This window comes from Oncorhynchus keta, chromosome 15, assembly GCF_023373465.1.
Source record: "Oncorhynchus keta strain PuntledgeMale-10-30-2019 chromosome 15, Oket_V2, whole genome shotgun sequence".
Lineage (NCBI taxonomy): Eukaryota > Metazoa > Chordata > Actinopteri > Salmoniformes > Salmonidae > Oncorhynchus > Oncorhynchus keta.
In genome coordinates, this window is record NC_068435.1 from 43,166,411 (window position 1) to 43,193,910 (window position 27,500).

The window sequence follows — 27,500 nt, forward strand, 5'->3', positions numbered from 1 at the left end:
GCATGACGCTTGTAACGCCAGGGTAGTGGGTTCGAAAGGGACCACCCATACGTAGAATGTATGCACACATGACTGTAAGTCGCTTTGGATAAAAGCGTCTGCTAAATGGCAGATATTATTATTATTATTAGGAAACTAAGTGTGTGTGTGTGTGTGTGTGTAAAGGAGAGAGAGAGAGAGCAGAGGAAACTAAGTGTGTGTGTGTGTGTGTGTGTGTGTGTGTGTGTGTAAAGGAGAGAGAGAGAGCAGAGGAAACTAAGTGTGTGTGTGTGTGTGTGTGTGTGTGTGTGTGTAAAGGAGAGAGAGAGCAGAGGAAGGAAACTAAGTGTGTGTGTGTGTGTGTGTGTGTGTGTGTGTGTGTGTGTGTGTGTGTAAAGGAGAGAGAGTAAGGAGAGAGAGAGTGTGTGTGTGTGTGTGTGTGTGTGTGTGTGTGTGTGTGTGTGTGTGTGTGTGTGTAAGCAGAGGAAACTAAGTGTGTGTGTGTGTGTGTGTAAAGGAGAGAGAGAGCAGAGGAAACTAAAAATGTGTGTGTGTGTGTGTGTGTAAAGGAGAGAGAGAGCAGAGGAAACTAAGTGTGTGTGTGTGTGTGTGTGTGTGTGTAAAGGAGAGAGAGCAGAGGAAACTAAGTGTGTGTGTGTGTGTGTGTGTGTGTGTGTGTGTGTGTAAAGGAGAGAGAGCAGAGGAAACTAAGTGTGTGTGTGTGTGTGTGTGTGTAAAGGAGAGAGAGCAGAGGAAACTAAGTGTGTGTGTGTGTGTGTGTGTGTGTAAAGGGAGAGAGAGCAGAGGAAACTAAGTGTGTGTGTGTGTGTGTGTGTGTGTGTAAAGGAGAGAGAGAGCAGAGGAAACTAAGTGTGTGTGTGTGTGTGTGTGTAAAGGAGAGAGAGAGAGCAGAGGAAACTAAGTGTGTGTGTGTGTGTGTGTGTAAAGGAGAGAGAGAGCAGAGGAAACTAAGTGTGTGTGTGTGTGTGTGTGTGTGTGTGTGTAAAGGAGAGAGAGAGAGCAGAGGAAACTAAGTGTGTGTGTGTGTGTGTGTGTGTGTGTAAAGGAGAGAGAGCAGAGGAAACTAAGTGTGTGTGTGTGTGTGTGTGTGTGTGTGTGTGTGTGTGTGTGTGTGTGTGTGTGTGTAAAGAGAGAGAGAGCAGAGGAAACTAAGTGTGTGTGTGTGTGTGTGTAAAGGAGAGAGAGAGCAGAGGAAACTAAGTGTGTGTGTGTGCGTGTGCGTGTGCGAGGAAACTAAGTGCGTGTGTAAAGGAGAGAGAAAGCAGAGGAAACTAAGTGTGTGTGTGTGTGTGTGTGTAAAGGAGAGAGAGAGCAGAGGAAACTAAGTGTGTGTGTGTGTGTGTGTGTGTGTTAGAGAGGTACTCACTGGGGGTGAAGTGTTTGACGCTGGGCTCCTGTCCTTCACCCTCCAGTTTCTCCCACCTGGTCCCCTCAGTCTTCTTCATTTTGATCTCCACCTGAGAAAAAGAGGAGGAGGAGAGAGGAGAGTGGAGGAAGAGGGCGAAACTAATGTCTTTAGTTATCGTTACGTCTATATTTGGGGTCAACACGTGAGATCAGAAGACTGTAGCTCAGCGCTCACCAGTCTCTTTTAATGGTGGGATCAGCTCACGGCAGAGAGAGACAGTGATATGCGGGGGCACAGCTCACTCCCAAATCTTCCTGACAGACAGAGTGCTAACGAGACATCTGTCAGCTCGAGGGGCCGGATTGTGTGTGATCAGATCATCTCAACGTACGTGTGTGTGGGGGGGAAAGAGCTATCGGTCTGTCGACCAGTGGCAGGAACACACATTTCTGGACAGATCATTACGTCGGAGGAGAGGAGAAGAGAGAGGACAGCCACCACCACATGCGAGCTGCCGTGACAGGCCTCATACCAGTAGGACACTTAAGCTGCTGAGATTTCCAGTACCCCCCCCCCCGTCATCTTGTGTGTGTGTGTGTTTAAGTGTGCGTGTGCGCAGAGAAAGAGAGAGCATGTGTGTTTCGAGACAAAAGTTTGACAGCGTTATAGCGTGGGGGGAGGGATGCGCTGGCATGTCGACGCAATTAAAATAACATTTCTGCTCTGTTGAGTTAAGGGATGTTTCATTCATGAACGTGTCAGGAGCAGAAGCCAGAGCATCAAGAGGCTCACACACACACACGACTAATAGATGAGCTCAATACTTACCCAAGACCAAACACCTCAAATCTTAGGACTGAATGCTCAACCATGACCCATGCTTTAACTGATGTTCACATGGAGCCCTTCTTCATTGAATTATTTACAACCAACATCTGTCTGCAGACACCGACCTAGTCAACCTCTGTGTACAGTGTAGGGGAATGGGCTGGGAGACAAGGCAGAGACACCTTGCAGTGGCAGGGAAGTTTTTATGCTCTTCTGTGCACACAGAGAGTGTGTGTGTGTGTGGTGATAACTGGTGCAGTCTGTGCCCGTGCAGAGTGTGTGCTGGGGGCGCTATACAACATTAATCTGCTGCCACATCTGTGTCTCTGCGTGTTAAAGGGACGCGGCAGGCGAGGGGCTGGGTCTTAAAGGGATGTGACAGCACCGTCACATACAGGACCACCACCCACAGCTCCCAGGGGCCATACTGAGCAACACACACACGCCTGTCAGTCCCTCAGAGGGAGAGTTAAGTCCCTGTGTCCCATGTCACCAGTCCCACGTGCTCTTACCCGCCACCAAAGTCCCCCCTGTCCAAGACTCACCCGCCCCGGTCTTATACAACATATGCAGACACACACACCCTTCCCTCTGCCCTCCACATACAAAGAGTCTCCCATCTCAGCCCTTCACAAAGTAGCCCCTACTTTAGATTACAGCAGAGAAGATTTTAAAAAGCAACTTAACAAATAAATAAAAATAAAAACAGTCTGGCGAGGGAGGCTGACAGGCATGGAAATTCCAGTGGGAGGCTGACAGGCATGGAAATTCCAGTGGGAGGCTGACAGGCATGGAAATTCCAGAGGGAGGCTGACAGGCATGGAAATTCCAGAGGGAGGCTGACAGGCATGGAAATTCCAGAGGGAGGCTGACAGGCATGGAAATTCCAGAGGGAGGCTGACAGGCATGGAAATTCCAGAGGGAGGCTGACAGGCATGGAAATTCCAGAGGGAGGCTGACAGGCATGGAAATTCCAGAGGGAGGCTGACAGGCATGGAAATTCCAGAGGGAGGCTGACAGGCATGGAAATTCCAGAGGGAGGCTGACAGGCATGGAAATTCCAGAGGGAGGCTGACAGGCATGGAAATTCCAGAGGGAGGCTGACAGGCATGGAAATTCCAGAGGGAGGCTGACAGGCATGGAAATTCCAGAGGGAGGCTGACAGGCATGGAAATTCCAGAGGGAGGCTGACAGGCATGGAGGCTTCCATGGTGGGAGGCTGACAGGCATGGAAATTCCAGTGGGAGGCTGACAGGCATGGAAATTCCAGAGGGAGGCTGACAGGCATGGAAATTCCAGAGGGAGGCTGACAGGCATGGAAATTCCAGAGGGAGGCTGACAGGCATGGAAATTCCAGAGGGAGGCTGACAGGCATGGAAATTCCAGAGGGAGGCTGACAGGCATGGAAATTCCAGAGGGAGGCTGACAGGCATGGAAATTCCAGAGGGAGGCTGACAGGCATGGAAATTCCAGAGGGAGGCTGACAGGCATGGAAATTACAGAGGGAGGCTGACAGGCATGGAAATTACAGAGGGAGGCTGTATGTTATCTATTCACAGAGACGAGAGGAGTTTGGAGCAGAGCGAGTGTGTTTACCCTTCCATTCTGATCAAACACTCGTGTGTAATTGGCTCCCTGTTGTCATGACGACCCCGCGGGTTAGAATGCCTCATTGCCGACGACGGGAGGTCAGAGAGGGTAGCACTGACGAGTGCGTGTGTGCACGACACACACAGCACCAAGCATTACCAAAATCACGTGAAGATGGCACAAGTGTGATTCCAGTAGGCGCAACTGTGCATAGTACAGCCTAGCATGCCTTCCTAAGTGTCCTCTGAAGAAAGCAGTGGAAGTTAACCACCATTGGGAAAGGGGGGAAAAAAAACAGTGAGCTCTGCAGTTGGTGTCGTTAGTCTGACTAGCGCAGAGCCCTTGGACTCTCACAGGGAGTAGTTAGTTAGGGACAGGTTTGGCCTGGGTCTCTTCTGGTGGCTCTCTGACGCTTGGTCATACCAGGATGCTGCACGGCTAAAATGAAGTCAGAGAAGCGTCAAATCATCTCAGCACACAATAACTGAACACAGTTCACCTGTTCAGAGAGCAGCCAGTCTCTCAGTGTGCCTAGTGGAAAGGAATGCAACCGTCGACTGATGTGTTTAGTGGGCTCATTTGTCCGTGTGTCATGTTTGAGTGTGAATAAGAAAAAAAATATACATATACAGTAAGTGACATTGTGTTTTATGTGTGTACATTCTCTATTTCTCTGTGTGTGTTTGTAGGACCATGAGAGCCTGTGGAGCCCTGTGGACCAGGGAACAGACAGGGCTTTGTGGGAGTGGAGGGGGCCTAAACTCACTTCACTCCCTCCCCAAACTCAATCCCCTTCTCTTCCTTTAAGACTGACTCCTGTGTGTGTGTGTGTGTGTGTGTGTGTGTGTTACGCACAAGATTAAGTTTGTGTGCATGTACGCAATGCGTGTACGACAACCATTTAAAAAAAAAGACAAATAGTTGAATTTTGGAATTTGAAAATGCTCAAATACACTCCCATGGACATAAACCAGGCATGTGAAAAAATTATTTTAAATTACTTTCAAACAGTAGGCTATTTATAAGAAATTATTTTTAAAATATTTCCAAAAGAAGTAGTTGATTCGGGCCACATTATCGGAATATACTCAAATACACAAGTATTTAAATATCAAAATAGACATGTATTTGAACCCAGGTCCGACAACAACCTGTGTGTGTCTTAGGCAGTCATCTGTCCCTCTTTTCCCCTCCTCTTCCTATTCTAAGACTGGGTCTTTGTTTGAGCTTCAACACACGTGCACCTCTGGTATGCAGTGCCTGATGTTGCCATGGCGAACTGTGAATGACTATGTATGGGAGTATGGAGAGGGGCAACGTCCTCTCGAGGGTGGAAACTAGTTTTGGCATTGGCTGGCAGGAACTCTCAGCAATAACCTCTTCTCTACCACACTTACTATATTCTATTCCTCCTCTCCCTCCATCTCCTTCACTCTCTGCTTAACTCGAGGCTGCACGTCTGTCGGACTACCAAATCATCTCTTCACTCGGGTCTCTGTCAACCTCCCCCTGTTGTGCCGTGTGTGTGTGTGTGTGTGTGTCTGTGGGGCATGTCCCTCCGTCTCGTTAGACAGAGCACCATCTCATGCCCCAAACGAGCACCCATCCCCAGATTCCCAACGCACACTAGATGGATGAGCGGAGTGCCTCTCTCACATGTACACACGCACAGGATGAGTCTCTCGCACGCACACACTTCGTTTCAAAACAGTCACACTCATTGACCACAGGCCACATTTTGGATCCAAGAGAATAAAGTGGGAGTGAGAAAAAGCATGGAGAGATGCCTACACACAAATTACTCACTAATGTGTGTACAATAACAAGTGCCCTTCCCACTCATTATCGGCCATAATTAGTTACAACTGCAGAGCTTGTGAATTCTCACAGGGCAGAGTTCTAGTGTGTGTGTGTGTGTTGACCCAGTCAGGGCTGTATTAAAGAGGATTCTCTTCCTCCCAGTCTTTCTGCTCCACTAATGGTTAATTATCACATTCCAGTCTGGTCATTGCCTGGTTAACCTGCTGTGTTTAAAATCACATGTCTAAGGGTTCCTGGGGACTGCATATCACCTTGAGGACTGTTGTTTTACACACATTTCACCTGTTTTCTCAGTTCTTGAGGCAAATGATATGACAGTTCTGAGAGGCTGAGGAGTATGGAGTATTACCTTAGTGGAGAGGACCTTGAAGGTGCTGTGTTGGGGGACGATGGGATGCAGTAGGTTCATGTTCAGGCTGAAGTCCTCCCCCGACGGAAGTTTCACCACCGCCGACAACTACAGATAGAATCACACATTATATATCCTCCACTGCAGACCATTATAGAGGATTGGAGATAGGATGTTTGTTCAAATTCACCCCGAGGGGGTTTTAGTGCTGGTCTTAGATCAGTTGGGCTTTCGTCGATTGAGGATTTAGACTTGGGGAGGGTAAACCGTTTCTAGATCTGAGCTTACAGGCACCCCTGGGGGCATAGCTGGGCCCAAAGGGAGTGTGTGTGTGATACCCCTTACAGCAGTGGTTCCCGTACACCTTCAAACATTCAACCTCCAGCTGTGTACCCCCTCTAGCACCAGGGTCAGCGCACTCTAAAATGTTGTTTTTTGCCATCATTGTAAGCCTGACACACACACACACACACACACACACACTATACAATATATTTATTAAAACATAAGAATGAGTGTGTTGTCACAACCCGGCTCATGGGAAGTGACAAAGAGCTCTTATAGGACCAGGGCACAAATAATCAATAAGTTTACATATAAAACCTTATTTGTTCATCAAAAATTGTGAATAACTCCCCACAGGTTAATGAGAAGGGTGTGCTTGAAAGGATGCACATAACTCTGCAATGTTGAGTTGTATTGGAGAGAGTCTCAGAAATCATTTCCCACACACAGTCTGTGCCTGTATTTAGTTCTCATGCTAGTGAGGGCCGAGAATCCACTCTGACATAGGTACGTGGCTGCAAAGGGCATCAGTGTCTGAACAGGGTGATTTGCCAAGGCAGGATACTCTCGCCCAATCCAGAAATCTGGCAGTGGCTTCTGATTTAAATTACATCTTCACAGAACTGCTTGTTGCAATTTCGACGAGGCTCCATTGTTCATATCGGTAAGTGGACTGGAGACAGGGCATGAAAGGGATAATGAATCCAGTTGTTTGTGTCATCTGTGTCAGGGGAAGTACCTGTGTAATTGCTCCCCCAGCTCACTCAGGTGCTTCGCTATAATCACATTTGACATTGTCTGTAAGCTTGAGTTCATTTGCACACAAAAAAAAAAAAAAAATCATACAATGTGTGTTGTCCTTGTTAATGCAGACCGAGAAGAGCTCCAACTTCTTAATCATATCCTGAATTTTGTCCTGCACATTGAATATAGTTGCGGAGAGTCCCTGTAATCCTAGATTCAGATCATTCAGGCGAGAAAAAACATCACCCAGATAGGCCAGTCGTGTGAGAAACTCGTCATCATGCAAGTGGTCAGACAAGTGAAAATTATGGTCAGTAAAGAAAAGCTTGTCGCTCAATTAAAAAAAAAACGTATCAATACTTTGCCCCTTGATAACCAGCGCAATTCGGTATGTTGTAAAATGGTCGCTGCCCATATCATTGCATAGTGCAGAAAATACACAAGTTCAGGGGCCTTGTTTTAACAAAGATAACCATTTTCACTGTAGTGTCCAAAACATCTTTCAAGCTGTCAGATATTCCTGTCAGGCATTCCTTTGGCAGCAAGAGCCTCTCGGTGGATGCTGCAGTGTACCCAAGTGGTGTCGGGAGTGCTTGTACGCGATTTCCCACTTCACTTAGTCTCCCTGTCATGGCTTTTGAGCCATCAGAGTACAGATTGCAACATGAGCAGCAGCTACGTTCGGCTACATACGGACTGTTAGTGGAATTCCCGTGAGAGGGCAATGGTTAATGCGATTGGATGTTAATCATTTGACTAGGCTACCTGGATTTGACATTGTGCTATTTCTCTGAACACTAGATGGTTTAATTTTATTTTGCCAGTGAAAACGAGGCTACTACCCAAATGTATAGCCCTGTTGGAAAACATAAAAATTGACTGTTAAAAAATGTGAATAATAAAAAAAGTTTTTTTTTTTAAAGTGACATTTTTAATTGGCGTACCCCTGATGGCATTGTGCGTATCCCTTACAGCATCCCTGCCATAGATCCTCTGGAGGGCAAGCCCCCTAGCTATCTCATAAGCCCTAATAACACCTCCCCTACTATTCTCAGAACAACAGAAAGAGTGGGTGAAGGCAGAGGAAGGGAACGAGATGTGGAACTGGAATCGGGCATCTCTCTGTGTGTATCAGAGAGAGCTGCTCTCCTGTAGGGGGACCTCAGCAGAGAGAACAACTAGGCTTGGGCAGTATACCAGGGTATTTGGAAAGCGCCACAGGACGGCTTTTCAATACTGTCAAAACTATTTTTTCCCATACATTTTAATATGTAGCTACTGTTTAAGTTAATACTTGCAGTCAACTTCTGCAACACGTTAGGTGATAAAGCAGATTGCGTTCTTCACTTCACAGGTCACATTATGGAACTTACCATAGTTCCCACAGAACAGTTGAACCAGTGACGTGTGTTTGTAAATAGCACAATGGGAGAAAGGAGCTGGTGAGTCGATAGCACTGATGTACTGGCCTGTCTCCACCTGCAGAACCACTCCTTTATTGGGGGTGTCTTGCTAATTGACTATAATTTCCACCTGTTGTCTATTCCATTTGCACAACAGCATGTGGAATTTATTGTCAATCAGTGTTGCTTCCTAAGTGGACAGTTTGATTTCACAGAGGTGTGATGGACTTGGGAGTTACATTGTGTTGTTTAAGTCTTCCCTTTATTTTTTTTGAGCAGTGTATATCAGCGAGTCTTGTGCGGCGCAGTTGCCATTTTCCCCTCTATGCTTCCTACTAGTGTTTCCCCCTCTGTTCTTCTCCCCTACGTACACACATTCTGCACTTCCTTCAGAAAAGCATGCATCACAACTTTGTTCATTTGCACAATTTCTCTACCACTTTCGCTTGTAAATGTCCACACTCACCTAAAATTACATTCACTAGCTATTCTTGTTAGAACTTTATGAGCCGATTTGCTTGTCTTTGCAATTAGTTTGTTTCTCACTTATTAGCATTTAGCATCTATGTGGTTTTGCTATTAGCTTGTGCTAAGATTGTTAGCATTCTGGTAATATACTTTTCTTGCCTTTTTAGCAAGAAAAGTGCCCTGCGGGGTAATACTGTAAATCATGGGATGAGAGAGAATCTGGATACCGCCCAAGCCTAACAACCTCCCATCGTTACTAATCTACCCCCACACCCCACCTCTGGGAAGACGACTCCCCCGCCTTTCCTCTGTCATTCCATAATCCTCATCAGCCTTTTTATATGCCACACCTGTCAGTTGGATGGCTTATCTTGGCAAAGGAGAAATGCTCACTCACTGTGATGTAAACTCATTAATGCACAACATTTGAGAGAAATAAGCTTTTGTGCGTATGGAACATTTCTGAGATCTATTATTTCAGCTAATGAAACATGTTGAGTTAATATTTTTAAAGTCAGTGTAAATAAGATGAGAAATAGACACGTCTGAAGTTCGCTTCCTCAGTGACGACAGTACTGGGCAGCTGATACTCTGGCAACACTTCTGACAGTTTAGAACTGTCATGCGCTCTCCTCAAGAGCTTCTTACACTGACCTGTGTGTGTGTGTGTGTGTGAGAGAGAGGTAGGGTGTTACCTGTCTCTCTTCGAAGTTGATGTTGACCCCATCCTTAGGCACATTTTTCACCATGATGGTGACGATGACCTGAGACTCTGTCTGGTACCAGTCATGCCTGAGGACAAACACACTTAGTACAGGTTGCCCCTGAAGAGTAGGAACAAGTTATCCACCTTCCTGCACACAGAGTGCATCCCAAATGGCCTCCTATTCCCAATATAGTACACTACTTTTGACCAGGGTCATAGGTAGTGCACTATGTAGAGAATATGGTGCCATTTGCGACTCAGCATGGACTGTACTTACTTAATGTGTGGCGTCGGTGTCTGCGGTGGAATCCAGTCATCCCAGGAAGAGATAGGGAAAGTTTAAACAAAACAAGAAAAAAAAAAGAGAAATAGGGTTTAATGATGAGCTTTAGCCATTAGAACAGACGGAATACGGTCTGAAATACTGAGAGTAACACTGCCCCCATGAGGCAGAGAGTGGAACTGAAAGCCATAAGGCAGGGGTGTCAACCTCTTTCCATGGAGGGCCAAGTGTCCACATTTTTGGGGTTTTACCTTTCAATTAAGACAGACAACCAGGTGAGGGGAGTTCCTTACTAATTAGCGACCTTATTTAGTCAAATTATGTACAAGGGAGGAGCGAAAACCCGCAGACACTCAGCCCTCCCATGGAATGAGGTTGGCACATGTGGTCTGAATGCATGTGGATATCACAGAGAATGATAGAGGCCTCTAGTGGCCAAAAGGCTGTTTTGGCATTGGGCAGCACAGTTGAGGGCTTCCACCATTTGAATGTCGTGAACTGGGTGGGACTTCCAACTTCATGTGACCCTGTTGGGGGTCATGTCCAACGGGTCATCAGGAGGGATCAGCCAATCGTGAAGAAGAAAATGTACCACCTCAAAATGGAGAACGCTTGGGCAGTGCCATTGAGGCTGTCACATGGAACAGATAAAGATGAGGCCTCTTTCCATCTCTACCGTGGACATTGAATAATGGCAGGAACATCCAAAGTGGTCATTGGCGCTTACCTTGTTCTCCTTTCCATTCTGATTGGCCACTGCAAAGGAGAGGGAAAGGAATAGTATAGTATAGTCAGACAGTTTCCACTTACTCATAGATTAACAGGCCAGAAACACACACACACACACACACACCTCCCTGTGAGATCTCAGAGGCAGTTTGTTTACCCTCTGAGGCTAAACAGGCCTGATCTGTATTTACCAGTTATGTCTGTTACATTATTCACTGCTTTCATTAGAGAGGGAGGTGGCAGAGGGAGGCCAGTAGAGGGGGAGTGAGAAGGAGAGAAAAGGAAAGAAGAGATAAAAGGGGAAGGATGAGACGGAGCATTAATGTTGTCTAAATGAGGTCGCGTTTGAAAAGGGAAACGGGGAGGGGGGGGCGTGTGTGATATCACCATATGCACACCCCGTTTTGATGTGTGGGGGCGTCAAGCTGAAGCGCCTAGCGGTAAACACTGTCACTTCACACATGAAAGAGACGGGAGGGAACTCACAGGGTAAGGCCAGGGTATGGCTACGGAGGACTGAGGTGTGTGTTGGTGTGCAACAATGTGCTTTTGAATCTGTTTGAACATGTATTATATATATATCTGTATGTGCGTGCGTCTGTATTTTGGTATGCATGGGGGGGTCCACATGGGCTGTTTAGAATGCGAGCCCAACACGCAATGGATGTGTGTGTTTGGATGTTTACTGGGGTTGATCTGAGGCCTCCCACCCCACCCCAGAGACCTAAATTATTAATGCGATTCAAACAGGTTCAATTTAAACCCTCAGACGATGACAACCACACACACACACATTCCCTAACGAAGAGTTTAGCTAGTACAGTGTTAGAGTTTAGATAGGGAGTGGAATGCATCTCCAACCTCTATTTGAACAGTGAAGCTGAAATCACCAGCATTTTGGATTTGAGATAAAAATGTTTCACGAGGTCAATGCGTACTAGGAATATGGGACCAAAAACTAAACGTTTGACTACTTTAAAGCTGCAATATGTAACTTTTTGGGCGACTCAACCAAATTCATATAGAAATGTTAATGATCTGTCACTCATTGAAAGCAAGTCTAAGAAGCAGTAGATCTATTCTATGTGCACCATTTCTATGCATCCCCGTTCTCAAGTTTTTTTTCTTTCGGTACATTCATTTCAAACAGTTGAAAAAAACTATATTTTTGGTTATGGAAAGGATATTTCACAGCGATTTAGATGGTACAATGATTCTCTACAGTATATTTGCTTGTTTTGTCAAACTGAAATTAGGCATAGTATCCGAATTTTAGCAACTGGGAAAATGGCAGAGCAATTTCTGTCTCATCACGCACCAGCGACTCCTGTGGCGGGCCGGGCGCAGTGTGCGCTAACCAAGGTTGCCAGGTGCACAGTGTTTCCTCCGACACATTGGTGCGGCTGGCTTCCAGGTTGGATGCGCGCTGTGTTAAGAAGCAGTGCGGCATGGTTGGGTTGTGTATCGGAGGACGCATGACTTTCAACCTTCGTCCCTCCCGAGCCCGTACGGGAGTTGTAGCGATGAGACAAGATAGTAGCTACTAACAATTGGATACCATGAAATTGGGGAGAAAAAGGGGTCAAATTCACACACACACAAAAAAAAAAAGTATTCAAATAGGGGTAGTAGAAAGATAAATAATTTTCGTTTCAAAACAGTAGAACATAAGTTTGACAATACCCTCAAATAAAAGGAGACATTCTGTAGTGTCGCCTCATGAAACATCTCATCTCAAATCTCAAAAGTCTGGAGTATTCACAAATGTTTGCGTCGCTGTCCAATTTATTGATTATATTTGTCAGCTCAGAAGTTAACATACACTTAGGTTGGAGTCATTCAGTCCTATTTCAACCACTCCACAAAGTGTCTTGTTAACAAATTATAGTTTGGCAAGTCAGTTAGGACATCTACTTTGTGCATGACAAGTACTTTTTCCAACAATTGTTTAGAGACTATTTCACTGTATCACAATTCCAGTGGTTCAGAAGTTCACATACACTGAGTTGACTAACTTTAAACAGCTTGGAAAATTCCAGAAAACTATGTCATGGCTGTAGAAGCTTCCGATAGGCTAATTGACATCATTTGAGTCAATTGGAGGTGAACCTGTGGATGCATTTCAAGGCCTACCTTCAAACTCAGTGCCTCTTTGCTTGACATCCATGGGAAAATCAAAAGAAATCAGCCAAGACTTAAGAAAAAAAAATTCTAGACCTCCACAAGTCTGGCTCATCCTTGGGAGCAATTTCCAAATGCCTTAAGGTACCACGTTCATCTGTACAAACAATAGTACGCAAGTATAAACACCATGGGACCACGCAGCCGTCATACCACTTAGGAAGGAGACGCGTTCTGTCTCCTAGAGATGAACGTACTTTGGTGAGAAAAGTGCAAATCAATCCCAGAACAACAGCAATGGACCTTGTGAAGATGCTGGAGGAAACAGGTAAAACAACATAACCGTAAAGGCCGCTGAACAAGGAAGAAGCCACAGCTCCAAAACTGCCATAAAAAAGCCAGACTACGGTTTGCAACTGCTCATGGGGACAAAGATCATACTTTTTGGAGAAATATCCTCTGGTCTGATGAAACAAAAATATAACTGTTAGCCCATAATGACCATCGTTATGTTCGGAGGAAAAATGGAGAGGCTTTCAAGCCAAAGAACACAATCCCAACCGTGAAGCACGGGGGTGGCAGCATCATGTTGTGGGGGTGCTTTGCTACAGGAGGGACTGGTGCACTTCACAAAATAGATGGCATCACGAGAAAGGAAAATGATGTGGATATATTGAAGCAACATCTCTAGACATCAGTCAGGAAGTTAAAACTTGGACGCAAATGGGTCTTCCAAATGGACAATGACCCCAAGCATACTTCCAAAGTTGTGACAAAATGGCTTAAGGACAACAAAGTCAAGGTATTGGAGTGGCCATCAAAGCCCTGACCTCAATCCCATAGAAAATTTGTGGGCAGAACTGAAAAAGTGTGTGTGAGCAAGAAGGCCTACAAACCTGACTCAGTTACACCAGCTCTGTCAGGAGGAATGGGCCAAAATTCATCCAACTTATTGTGGGAAGCTTGTGGAAGGCTACCTGAAATGTAACGCTACCAAATACTAATTGAGTGTATGTAAACTTCTGACCCACTGGGAATGTGATGAAAGAAATAAAAGCTGAAATAAATCATTCACATTCTTAAAATAAAGTGGTGATCCTAACTGACCTAAGAGAGGGAATTTTTACTAGGATTAAATGTCGGGAATTGTGGAAAACTGAGTTTAAATGTGTTTGGCTAAGGTGTATGTAAACTTCCGACTTCAACTGCATACACAGTACTTAGATTATCATTAATTTTTTAATAAAACGTGACCCGGATTGCACAAAGTAAGGGACTTATTTTCGTTATGGCAGTCGAGGTACGAAAGCAGATCCTACTTACTCTCCATCATCTCCTCACAGCGTTTGATCCACATTTGGAAAGTGTTATCGGAGCCTGTGGAGCATAGGGAGAACACACTGTTAGGATTCAGACAATCTCAACCAGTTTGAACACAACTCTACTGAGGAATTACAAATATACCCGTAGCCACAGACTTCTGTAGATCCAGACAGACAAGATAAGCAATATAGCTAATATTTCACATAACCCAGAAGTATTTTTTTTTAAGTCATTTTGATGACCCCAACCGAAAAAAATATTTATATACATTGTCCCATACAATAATCTGTATTTTTAATTTGTACTAATTAAATATTTAAATATAAAATAATTAATGTCCAATGGAACTTTTGCCTAGCAGTGTGGTGCACACGGTGGAATAATTAAACGTATGCTTCAAACTGTATGCGTCGACTGCTTGACAGAAATGGTAGCAGAAGGTGAATGTTGAACTTCTGTTGCACACAAATTCAGATGCCGCATAACATTTTACACAAAAAAAACACTGTAGGTGTGTTCAAGGTATAAACGTATGCATTGGTTTCTTTTCATTTGGATAAGATATGAAAATGTATCGATTTGAAGGTTGTCATTAAGATTTGGGCTGGGGCCACAAGAAATTCTTGCAGAAAAAAAAAGAAAAAAAATAGTGTCCCCAAAACTTTTGGCTGAAAGAAAATGGGGTCCCCACTGAAAAAAATTGAATACCACTGACCTAACTTAGAGACCAAAAGCTGTTCGTATATTTCTATTACCAATAATATATTTAGCTTTTGGATATGCATGAAATGTCTAATGGGCTAGCAGTCGATTTGGGATTAAGTGGGTAAGGTTAGAGGAGGTGTCTAGGTGAATGGTGCTTCACAGGTCCCCTCAGCAGACCTCACCGTCCAGGCTGTGTCCCTGAGTGAAGGCAGCATGTGCCGACTCGAAGTGGTTAAGGTGGAACTCTGCCATTCTGCAGGGAGGGAGACAGGGATGTTATGAGAAGCAGACCAACAACAAAAAAACCTGGGGAGAACTGACAACCAATTTAAGTTTGACATACAAGGCAGTGGTTTTCAAATCGGTGGTCCGCGGCCAAGTACTGCACAGGATCAGCAAAAACTATTTAAATATATACAGTGTATTCGGGAAGTATTCAGACTGACATTTTCCACATTGTTACGTTACAGCCTAACTCTAAAATGTATTACATTCCCCCCCCCCCCACCTATCTACACACAATAGCCCATAATGACAAAAGCAAAAATAAGCTTTGAATATTTTTCAAATGTATTAAAAAAAACTTGAAACAGAAATATCACATTTACATAAGTATTCAGATCCTTTACTCAGTTGAAATACCTTTGGCAGCTATTACAGCCTTGTGTCTTCTTGGGTATGACGCTACAAGCTTGGCACACCTGTATATGGGGAGTTTCTCCCATTCTTCTCTGCAGATCCTCTCAAGCTCTGTCAGGTTGGATGGGGAGCGTTGCTGTACAGCTATTTTCAGGTCTCTCCCAAAGCCACTCCTGCGTTGCCTTGGCAGTGTGCTTAGGGTTGTTGTCCTGTTGGAAGGTGAACCTTCGCCCCAGTCTGAGGTCCTGAGCAGGTTGTTTTCATCAAGGATCTCGCTGTACTTTGCTCTGTTCATCTTTCCCTTGATCCTGACTAGACTCCCAGTCCCTGCTGCTGAAAAACATGCCCACAGCATGATGCTGCCACCACCATGCTTCACCATAGAGATGGTGCCAGGTTTCCTCCAGGTGTGATGCTTGGCATTCGGGCCAAAGAGTTCAATCTTGGTTTCATCAGACCAGAGAAAATTGTTTATTTTGGCAAATTCCAATGTGCCTTTTACTGAGGAGTGACTTCCGTCTGGCCATTCTACCATAAAGGTCTGATTGGTGAAGTGCTGCAGAGATGGTGGCCCTTCCCATCTCCACAGAGGAGCTCTGTCAAAGTGACCATCGGGTTCTTGGTCGCTTCCCCTACCAAGGCCCTTCTTCCCCGATTGCTCAGTTTGGACGTGCAGCCAGCTCTAGGAAGAGTCTTGGTTGTTCTAAACTTGTCCCATTTAAGAATGATAAGGCCACTGTGTTCTTAGGGACCTTCAATGCTACGTACATTTTTGGTACCCTTCCCCAGATCTGTGCCTCGACACAATCCTGTCTCGAAGCTCTACAGACAATTCCTTCGACCTCATGGCTTGGTTTTTGCTCTGACATGCACTGTCAACCGTGGGACCTTATATAGACAGGTGTGTGCCTACCAAATCATGTTCAATAAATTCAATTTACTACAGGTGGACTCCAATCAAGAAACATCAAGGACAATCAATGGTAACAGGATGCACCTGAGCGCAATTGAGTAAAGGGTCTGAATAATTTACAATTGAGTAAAGGGGCTACACGTACGCTACGGTCACAAGACGCAGGACTCCTAATTGTCCCTGGAATTTCTAAGCAAACAGCTGGAGGCAAGGCTTTCTCCTACAGAGCTCCATTTTTATGGAACGGTCAGAGAAGCAAACTCGGTCTCAACCTTTAAGTCATTACTGAAGACTCATCTCTGTGGGTCATATGATTGAGTGTAGTCTGGACCAGGAGTGGGAAGGTGAACGGAAAGGCTCTGGAGCAACGAACCGCCCTTGCTGTCTCTGCCTGGCCGGTTACAGTCTTTCCAGTGGGATTCTCTGCCTCTAACCCTATTACAGGGGCTGGGTCACTGGCTTACTGGGGCTCTCTCATGCCGTCCCTGGAAGGGGTGCGTCACCTGAGTGGGTTGATTCACTGATGTGGTCATCCTGTCTGGGTTGGCGCCCCCCCCTGGGGTTGTGCCATGGCGGAGATCTTTGTGGGCTATACTCAGCCTTGTCTCAGGATGGTAAGTTGGTGGTTGAAGATATCCCTCTAGTGGTGTGGAGGCTGTGCTTTGGCAAAGTGGGTGGGGTTATATCCTTCCTGTTTGGCCCTGTCCAGGGGGGTCCTCGGATGGGGCCACAGTGTCTCCTGACCCCTCCTGTCTCAGCCTCCAGTATTTATGCTGCAGTAGTTTATGTGTCGGGGGGCTAGGGTCAGTTTGTTATATCTGGAGTACTTCTCCTGTCCTATTTGATGTCCTGTGTGAATCTAAGTGTGTGTTCTCTAATTCTCTCCTTTCTCTCGGAGGACCTGAGCCCTAGGACCATGCCCCAGTCCACCTGACCGTGCTGCTGCTCCAGTTTCAACTGTTCTGCCTCATTATTATTCGACCATGCTGGTCATTTATGAACATTTGAACATCTTGGCCATGTTCTGTTATAATCTCCACCCGGCACAGCCAGAAGAGGACTGGCCACCCCACATAGCCTGGTTCCTCTCTAGGTTTCTTCCTAGGTTTTGGCCTTTCTAGGGAGTTTTTCCTAGCCACCGTGCTTCTACACCTGCATTGCTTGCTGTTTGGGGTTCTAGGCTGGGTTTCTGTACAGCACTTTGAGATATCAGCTGATGTACGAAGGGCTATATAAATACATTTGATTTGAACGCTTAAAAAAAAAAAACATTTTGCCATTACGGGGTACTGTGTGTAGATTGATGAGAATGTGTATTTATTTAATACATGTTAGAATAAGGCTGTAACAAAATGTGGAAAAAGTCAAGGGGTTTGAATACTTTCCAAATGCACTGTATAAAAAGTCATTTTTACTTTAATGTTATGAATATCCCAAGCAATAGAACAAAATATTACATTATTTCGCAAAGATTAATATTGAGCAAATTACATTCATTGGAGCCAAATACACTCACTGGAGTATCTGACACAGGCTTTGAAAAAGCACCCGCGAACAGGCTACCACTGCAGCCGCTGGCTGCTGGTAAGCTTTGACATACATTTTTTCCAACACACGGCTAAATATTAACCAGCTAAGCAGCTGTGTTAAGGGAAAACGTGTTTGGAATGACCTTTCTAGCTAATAGGCTATATTAGAGTTTAAACATTATCATTCAATTATAAATGTGGGGAGGTCAAAATAATGATAAACTATGTAACAAATCTATTCATTTTAGAATTTTGATCATCATTCACCTGATAAGACAAGACTTGAAAAAAAAATGTTTTTGCTAAAGTATGATGGGGTCGCTGATATGCTTGGGAGGGGGTCCCTGGTCAAGAAAAGTTTGAAGACCCCTGATATAAGGGAGATGTGGAATTGAGTTTAACCAAATGGATTTTCTGATTTATTAGAAAAAACGCATCACATTTCTGTAAAAGGTTCAACAACAGTGCTTAGTGTTCTGAACACATCTTTAAGCAGTCATCCTCATAGTCATTTAAAATCAACAGTGACATTCCCCCCAGAAAACACAAGCTGCCAAAATAAATGCATGTCAATTCAGATAGATTGACATTGTTTGACAGGTGTCATGGGCTAGACTTTGGGCAGGTTGATAAATTGATTTGAATTCACGTTTAAGCGCAATATTCCAAAATTCCGCAAGAATCAAGGTTTTAATATATTTTTTTGTTTCTATGAGCGTGTCTTTTTGGTCTCGTCTACTTCGCTCCTTCTGTGCACCTTGCCCCTCGCACACAGACAAGCCCCTCTCCCACCACTCACAACAAAAGAAAGATCCCCTTCTGCCTCTGACAACAGTTTCCCAACTAGGTATTTGCATTTGAGGTTCGGTCCAACATTTTTTTTAATTACTAAAAAAATTACAATAAAGTACATTTTAAAAAGTCATATGGACACCAAAACACATTGAGCCATTTTACTGTAAAAAAGGAGAACTTAACCTTTGTAACGATACCCTTTTGCTCTCAACTTCCAATTTTAGAACAGAGTAGACCCTACTAAGACGGGAGTATCAATGAATATGATTGTGGAAAATTAATCATTTGTTTGATGTGCACAGAATTGCAGTACCGCTAGCAGCATTTTAGCAAGAGTGTTATGTGCTTTCTAGTCTGTGTTTTATAAATGTGCATTGAACACAAGACACATGTATATAAGGAATTGGCAATTAATTCTCATTCTGAGAAATAAGCATATTTATCTTGGTAATACACTTGATTTCAACATCTAAACAAAGTGTTCAAACGGTTTGAGACGGACAGGAGGCTGTCTGTCATAGTTCAATTGTTCTACCTTGTTTGCAAGCAAATAGATTCAAGTTGGAGACTTTAAATATCAAAATTGCTGGCTACTCACTAGCAGGTGGTCTTATGAGTGAGACATTGCTGTCATTATTAGTGGATGTGCATTACGCATGGTTCTGGTTAAATTTGTTACAAAAAGGGCATTTTCATAGACTTGAAAGCCAGGCCAGTGTTATTGCAAAAAAAGCTGGTTAAACCATTTTGTTAACATATTTGATATACACAGCATCAGTCAAATGCCTAGACATTACTACTCATTCAAGGGTTTTTCTTAATTTTTTTACTATTTTCTACAGAACTATGAAATAACACATATGGCATCATGTAGTAACCACAAAAAAAGTGTTAAACAAATCAAACACAAAGAAAATAAATTCCACAAATCAAGGAACATCAGTTAATTGAAATGCATTCCAGGTGACTAACTCATGAAGCTGGTTGAGAGAATGCCAAGCGTGTGCAAAGCTGTCATCAAGTCAATGGGTGGCTACTTAGATTCTAAAATAACTTTTGATTTGTTTAACACTTTTTTGGTTACTGTATGATTCCATGTGCTATTTCATAGTTTTGATGTCTTCACTATTATTCTACAATGTAGAAAATAGTACAAATAAAAACTCTTGAATGAGTAGGTGTGTCCAAACTTTTGACTGGTATAGTATATACGGTTTATTGTCACATACACTGAATATCGTCAGCCATAGTAGTCTCTGGAGCAAATGAGGGTTAAATGCCTTGCACGAGGACACAGTACTTCCACCTTGATGGCTCTGGTATTCGAACCAGCGACCTTTCGATTACGGCCCAACGCTCCGTTAGGCTACCTGCTGCCCTGGTAGTTACGGTTAGCCTAGGCATAATTTTACAAGCCCTGAATTAATTAGATGATTCCTGACTGTTTGAAATGCAGTGTATTGACCATTAAGTTGCACAACAAAGCTTATTTAGAAAAATGACTAAATGGAAATATATACATTTGACAAAAAAAAATGATTATTTTTAAGCCATATTGCCAGCCCTAGCTAGACTCCTTCTGCACACATACCCTGTTCTCATGAAGGCAAGCGCAAGACTGGGGTTGAGCTGCTGGGCTTTCTTGGCATCATCGACAGCACCTGTAGAAACAGATATACCCAGATGAGAAACATTGCTCAAGCTTCTGTAGCAAAAACAAAATGGGGGAACTAACATATGCCAGTCACTTGAATTAAAATCATTCTACAAAACACCAATTTCAGAAAATCAGTAAAGCTAGGTAGGTTAGTCAAGGGGGTTGTTGGGATAAGAGACTTACAGCTGTAGTTTTTCAGTTGGAGGTGGGCATAGGCTCGTTGGCAGAACCATTCTGAATTGTCCGAGTTACCTTCCAATGCTTCGTTAAGTTCCTGGGGGGAAATGACGGTGACATCCAATGGGCAAACTTGGGGTCAATTGAATTGACAAGACATTGAAAAAAAAAACATGTTTACAACCACTATCTAATGTTAACTATTGTTTAGATACATTTTCCCAACTATTTAACTTGGCTTTCTGCACAGTCTTCTTAGTCTTACGTTAGTAAGGTGGTTAGCTACATTCAAGACATGTACAGTAATGGCAGGTGGTTAGCCAGTTAGCTAGCAATGCTAACATTAGCTTAACTGGCTAGCGACTACAACAAGATACAACCAATAAGCTAACTAGCTCCCGTGACGGTACACACTTACTAGTAGCTAGCTACATCACTACTGCTGGAGTTGAGCAACTACCGAGAGTACGTCGTTTCAGACCAAAATAGTTCGATAGTGTGGCTAACTTAACTGGCTCTCTTGTTACATTAGTTTCTAAAGTTAGCAGAAGATTAGCTAGTTAGCCAGCCCCGAAAAGTGTATCGCCAGCTATCTAACGTCAGTTAACTATCTAGTTAGAGTTATTGAAAACATTTCCAAACCCATGACAACTTTATCTAGCAAAAATGCTATTTACTTTCAATAAAACAAGTTCATAATGACAGGCCGTTGTTTACCTCGATAGCTTTCTGTGGGTTCTCGTCTATGAAGCTATCGGAGAAACTGCTAAAACAAGAAAACAAAGCTAACGTTAGCCTCTTGAATAAGGAAACATTTATGACAAAATACTCGAAAAGGTAGCTTATATACTTGCCGTTCGGATGCCATGGGGCTAGAAGTGTTGTCAGTTGGAGAAAGAGCAGAGACTAGCTAGCTGGAAAGTTCTAGATGGGAATCAGAAAACGAAACTATGCTGGAGAATGGAGCCTAAACTCTTGCGCTATAGTTCAGTCAAAGATGTGTTTAAGTAAACCAAGATAGACCACTGCCTGTCATTTCCAATGGGAACTAAATGAGCCTCAGTGGGCAGAACAAGCAGAGCCAAGCACGAACTAGTGAGATCCTATTGGTGCGTTCTAGCATCATCGGAATATTTCCGTTAGGGAACACACGCCATGTGAAGCGCGCGTGTGCAATAACTTAATTCCCCATTGCGCTCTTTCGAAACAACGCGATTTTTAACAACTTTTCCAAAGGGTAAAGTTTGCTAAACTTAATCCATTCTGTTCATAACATATTCTAGTTTTGCAAACCTGTATTGAGATCAAATGTTTAATCGATGAGAACATTTGCCTAATGTCGACCAAAATCCATCTCGTTCCATGTTCTCCCACTGCTCGCAAGTGTGCTTCCTGTCACTACCATATTGGTAGTGAGTGGAAAGGCCAAGCGGATGCTTCACATTTAAACATTCAGTGAAATATCTGTCTCATTGTTATATCTGTGGTGCAGTGAGTGGATTGGAGCACAGCGTAGCAGACATGCGCCGTGCGGGCCTGTCAACAGTCAGCTGGGTCGGCGCAGTTGCTGCTGCTGCTGCTGTTGCTGCTGCTGCTGTTGTTGTTGTTGTTCTTCTTCTTCTTCTTCGGCATTATGGCGTTCACACATTTTGTTTGTGCATGCCGCCACCTATTGTGCGGTAGTGTGTAGTCAATCACGTTACATTTTGTGATACAAACATAAAAAAGGAAAGTGAAAAAGGAAAAGAAAAACGAATCCTACACCGAATACACCACTATTTCATAAAGATACAAATCACCATCCCATTCCTCCTACATTATTTAAAAAATATATATATTTTATTTTTACACATCACTGACAATCTGAAATGGTCCACCCACACAGACAGTATGGTGAAGTAGGCACTTGTCAGTACAGTATGTAGGCACAAGTAGGCACAACAGCTCCTCTTCAACCTCAGGAGGCTGAAGAAATGTGGCTTGGCCCCTAAGACCCTCAGAAACCTTTACAGATGCACAATTGAGAGCATCCTGTCGGGATGTATCACCACCTGGTACGGCAACAGCACCGCCTGCAAACACAGGGCTATCCAGAGGGTGGAAGGGTCTGCGTAACGCATCACCAGGGCACAATGCCTGCCCTCCAGGACACCTATAGCACCGATGTCACAGGAAGGCCAAAAAGATCATCAAGGACATCAACCACCCGAGCCACTGCCTGTTCACCCCACTATCATCCAGAAGGCGAAGTCAGTACAGGTGCATCAAAGCAGGGACAGAGAGACTGAAAAACAGCTTCCATCTCAAGACCATCAGACTGTTAAATAGCCATCACTAGCCAAGTACCACCCAGCTACTCAACCCTGCACATTAGAGGCTGCTGCCCTATGTACATAGACATGAAATCACTGGCCACTATAATAATGGAGCACTAGTCACTTGAATAATGCTTACATACTGCTTTACTCATCTCATATGTATATATTGTATTCTATTCTACTGTATTTCAGTCAATGCCACTATGACATTGCTCGTCCTAATATGAATATATTTCTTAATTCCATTCATTTACTTTTAGATTTGTGTATTGTTGTGAATGATTAGATACTGCTGCACTGCTGGAGCTAGGAAAACAAGCATTTCGCTTCACCCGCAATAACATCTTCTAAATAAACTCAGCAAAAAAGAAACGTCCTCTCACTGTCAACTGCGCTTATTTTCAGCAAACTTAACGTATGTAAATATTTGTATGAACATAACAAGATTCAACAACTGAGACATAAACTAAACAGGTTCCACAGACATGTGACTAACAGAAATGGAATAATGTGTCCCTGAACAAAGGGGGGGGGGGTCAAAATCAAAAGTAACAGTAAGTATCTGGTGTGGCCACCAGCTGCATTAAATACTGCAGTGCATCTCCTCCTCATGGACTGCACCTGATTTGCCAGTTCTTGCTGTGCGATGTTACCTCACTCTTCCACCAAGGCACCTGCAAGTTCCTGGACATTTCTGGGGGGAATGGCCCTAGCCCTCACCCTCCAATCCGACAGGTCCCAGACATGCTCAATGGGATTGAGATCTGGGCTCTTCGCTGGCCATGGCAGAACACTGACATTCCTGTCTTGCAGGAAATCACACACAGAACAAGTGTGGCTGGTGGCACTGTCATGCTGGTCATGTCTTGATGAGCCTGCATGAAGGGTACAACATGAGGGAGGTCTTCCCTGTAACGCACAGTGTTGAGATTGCCTGCATTGACAACAAGCTCAGGCTGATGATGCTGTGACACACCGCCCCAGATCATGACGGACCCTCCACCTCCAAATTGATCCCGTTCCAGAGTACAGGCCTCAGTGTAAAGCTCATTCCTTCGACGATAAACGCAAATCTGACCCATCACCCCTGGTGAGACAAAACCGCGACTTGTCAGTGAAGAGCACTTTTTGTCAGTCTTGTTTGGTCCAGCGACGGTAGGTTTGTAGGCGACCTTGTTGCTGGTGAGGACCTGCCTTACAACAGGCCTACAAGCCCTCAGTCCAGCCACTCTCAGCCAATTGCAGACTGTCTGAGCACTGATGGAGGGATTGTGCATTCATGGTGTAACTCGGGTAGTTGTTGATGCCATCCTGTACTTGTCCCAAAGATATGATGTTCAGATGTACCGATCCTGTGCAGGTGTTGTTACACGTGGTCTGCCACTGCGAGGATGATCAGCTGTCCATCCTGTCTCCCTGTAGCGTTGTCTTCGGCATCTCACAGTACTGACATTGCAATTTATTGCCCTGGACACATTTGCAGTCCTCATGCCTCCTTGCAGCATGCCTAAGGCACATTCACACAGATGAGCAGGGACCCTGGGCATCTTTCTTTTGGTGTTTTTCAGAGTCAGTAGAAAGGCCTCTTTAGTGTCCTAAGTTTTCATAACTGTGACCTTAATTGTCTACCGTCTGTAAGTTGTTAGTGTCTTAACAACCGCTCCACAGGTGCATCTTCAATAATTGTTTATGGTTCATTGAACAAGCATGGGAAACAGTGTTTAAACCCTTTACAATGAAGATCTGTGAAATTATCTTTGAAAGACAGGGTCTTGAAAAAGGGACATTTCTTTTTTTTGCTGAATTTACGTATGTGACTAAAACTATTTGATTTGATTTTGACCCTAACTGATCCCTTTTGTTCAACACACCTTGTAACTCTGCAGTAAAACCTCGTACACCCAAGTGCTTCTCTGCAACCACATCTATTTTCTGTCCCGGCACCCCAATGTGGTGGTGGTTGAACCAGCTTCCCCCTGAAGATAGGACGGCAGAGTCGCTGCCCAGCTTCCCCCTGAAGATAGGACGGCAGAGTCGCTGCCCAGCTTCCCCCTGAAGATAGGACGGCAGAGTCGCTGCCCAGCTTCCCCCTGAAGATAGGACGGCAGAGTCGCTGCCCAGCTTCCCCCTGAAGATAGGACGGCAGAGTCGCTGCCCAGCTTCCCCTGAAGATAGGACGGCAGAGTCGCTGCCCAGCTTCCCCTGAAGATAGGACGGCAGAGTCGCTGCCCAGCTTCCCCCTGAAGATAGGACGGCAGAGTCGCTGCCCAGCTTCCCCCTGAAGATAGGACGGCAGAGTCGCTGCCCAGCTTCCCCCTGAAGATAGGACGGCAGAGTCGCTGCCCAGCTTCCCCCTGAAGATAGGACGGCAGAGTCGCTGCCCAGCTTCCCCCTGAAGATAGGACGGCAGAGTCGCTGCCCAGCTTCCCCCTGAAGATAGGACGGCAGAGTCGCTGCCCAGCTTCCCCCTGAAGATAGGACGGCAGAGTCGCTGCCCAGCTTCCCCCTGAAGATAGGACGGCAGAGTCGCTGCCCAGCTTCCCCCTGAAGATAGGACGGCAGAGTCGCTGCCCAGCTTCCCCCTGAAGATAGGACGGCAGAGTCGCTGCCCAGCTTCCCCCTGAAGATAGGACGGCAGAGTCGCTGCCCAGCTTCCCCCTGAAGATGGGACGGCAGAGTCGCTGTGCAGAGTCGCTGTCCAGCTTCCCCCTGAAGATAGGACGGCAGAGTCGCTGTCCAGCTTCCCCCTGAAGATAGGACGGCAGAGTCGCTGCCCAGCTTCCCCCTGAAGATAGGACGGCAGAGTCGCTGCCCAGCTTCCCCCTGAAGATAGGACGGCAGAGTCGCTGTCCAGCTTCCCCCTGAAGATAGGACGGCAGAGTCGCTGTCCAGCTTCCCGAAAGCACTACCTCTTCAAAGAGTATCTTAAATAATCCCCCACCACCCCCCCTTTCTTACTTTGCTGATAGCTACTTGGAGGAAAAGTGTACTTACTGTGCATATGATATGTGATTGTCCCCACCTAGCTATCTCAACATGAATGCACCAACTTAGTCACTCGGGATAAGTGTGTCTGCTAAATGACTCAAATGATACAGTACCGTTTATAACCATGGCAATGAATGCTAACAAGTCAACCTTACTGAAGCACAAATTCATAATATTGGCATAGGCCTACTACTTACACCTGACCCATCGTCCTCTACTCTCTTCTCTGCCTCAGCACACGACACCTTCTGTTCTACTCTGACCCTGGCAACCTGAACCTGTCTCTCTCGCACTGGGCACTTCTGATCGCCAGCATCATGGGCACCCACACAATGTTTTTTCCCACCAATACTACACAGTCCCTTGTCATCCTGCACACATCTCAGAACCTCCCTCCAACAAACTGCAGCAACATGACCATGAGCATCGGAAACATCGTAGTGGGTTCAGCACAAATGCTCTCGCTGGATAACATGATCATCAGGTAAAGACTGCGTCAAAACGCAAAAGGACAATGTCTTCTCAGTTTCACCATTCTCAGTTTCACCAAACGGTAGGCGTCACAGACACAGGGATTTTGTGAGGGTGAGGAACATTGAAGGTTTGCCAAAAAACTACCAGGATTCATTTCAAATTATAACTTTTATTTCATGAAAACAATAATTCCTCTTTTAATTCCTCATTTTTTATCTACTACTTCTGTATAATAAATTGCATGAAAACATCAGAATGAACATCAATAAATTGATTGATAGTATAAAAGCCTGGTACAGCATTTCCACAATGACATTTTAACCAAGATTCTTCACACAATATAACAAATATATCAAAGCCTTCCAGCTAAAGCAGAGTAGCACAAGGCAATATTATCAAAGGAAAAGATTGCATAAGAAAAAAAAAAACAGCTTTTTTATTAGGAGCCAAGGTCTTACGGCTTTGCAAGGCATTAGATAGAAGATCCTCGTAGGAACAGCAAAACTAACCATAGATCAGTCTAGGCCAAAAGGGCAACATCATCTTACCTCTTTTACAGACCAGTTAGAACGTTTGGGAACTGGGACCATGTATACTGTGTGCAGAAATAAAAACGCATACAAACCTGAGACAACTGACAGGAAAACATCAAATATACACACACACACCAAAATACCAAGGCATATACGGTCCAAGGCGGCACAGTCATCGCTACTACAGCATATCATGAATTCAGATCTGGAACAGGACTGTCTATCAGAAGGGCACTGGGTAGAAGTTTCCCATAGGGGCAAATCTAGGATCAGTTTACCATCTCCAAATAATAACAAGAGAACACCACAAAACTGACTTTAGATCAGTGTCGATAGAACATTACCGACTCCGGCAGAAGTACTTTCACGCTCTCCAAAAATAAAAAAACCAGGAGAGAAGTTATCAGGCACCTTGTCAACATTAATACGTCTTCATCTCAAAGCCAACAGTACTGCTGAAAAAATGACACAAAAAAAATCCTTTTAGATTTAGATTTGTATTATTTCCGGAAAACATGAACGTAAAGCCTGTAGTCGTTACTGGAAATCTAACCGTCACAACAATCTCTATGGAATGTACCCCCCCCCCCCGGAACAGATCAGCTACGACACGTTTACCACAAGCACCGATGGTGTGTCTTCTACTGTTGTGAGTGACAGTGTGAAGTGTGTGCTGAAGATCATCAAGTGTCACAGACATAAAACAATATTTTAGGCGCAATATGCAGTAGCTCGCGGGCTACAGACCAAGGCCGTCTTTCGTGAAAGCTGGAA

General features: G+C 44.6%; 2 protein-coding genes across 5 annotated transcripts in view; both read right to left on the reverse strand.

Moving 5' to 3' along the window:
* sugt1 (SGT1 homolog, MIS12 kinetochore complex assembly cochaperone) overlaps nt 1–21,848 on the reverse strand; it is a 32,529-nt gene extending 10,681 nt beyond the window's left edge. Inside the window, exons 1-12 of one of the 2 annotated variants that reach the window (XM_052464188.1) lie at nt 21,707–21,848; nt 21,268–21,337; nt 21,131–21,176; nt 20,420–20,510; nt 20,171–20,240; nt 14,886–14,956; nt 13,999–14,052; nt 10,553–10,581; nt 9,820–9,839; nt 9,532–9,628; nt 5,937–6,044; nt 1,367–1,457 (exon numbers count right to left, since the gene is read on the reverse strand). In XM_052464188.1, coding sequence (XP_052320148.1) covers nt 1,367–1,457; nt 5,937–6,044; nt 9,532–9,628; nt 9,820–9,839; nt 10,553–10,581; nt 13,999–14,052; nt 14,886–14,956; nt 20,171–20,240; nt 20,420–20,510; nt 21,131–21,176; nt 21,268–21,281 — 691 coding nt within the window. In that variant the 5' untranslated portion in view covers nt 21,282–21,337; nt 21,707–21,848. Of the gene's footprint in view, nt 1–1,366; nt 1,458–5,936; nt 6,045–9,531; nt 9,629–9,819; nt 9,840–10,552; nt 10,582–13,998; nt 14,053–14,885; nt 14,957–20,170; nt 20,241–20,419; nt 20,511–21,130; nt 21,180–21,267; nt 21,338–21,706 lie in introns of both variants that reach the window. The other variant, XM_052464187.1, reaches the window with a different exon arrangement.
* A 4,494-nt stretch (nt 21,849–26,342) lies between these two features.
* Nucleotides 26,343–27,500, reverse strand: part of LOC118371836 (ETS-related transcription factor Elf-1-like) — a 9,176-nt gene continuing 8,018 nt past the window's right edge. For all 3 annotated transcript variants that reach the window (XM_052464191.1, XM_052464190.1, XM_052464192.1), the window contains one exon: nt 26,343–27,500. This exon is cut by the window's right edge and continues 1,210 nt beyond it. The gene's annotated coding sequence lies outside the window, so the exon portion shown is untranslated.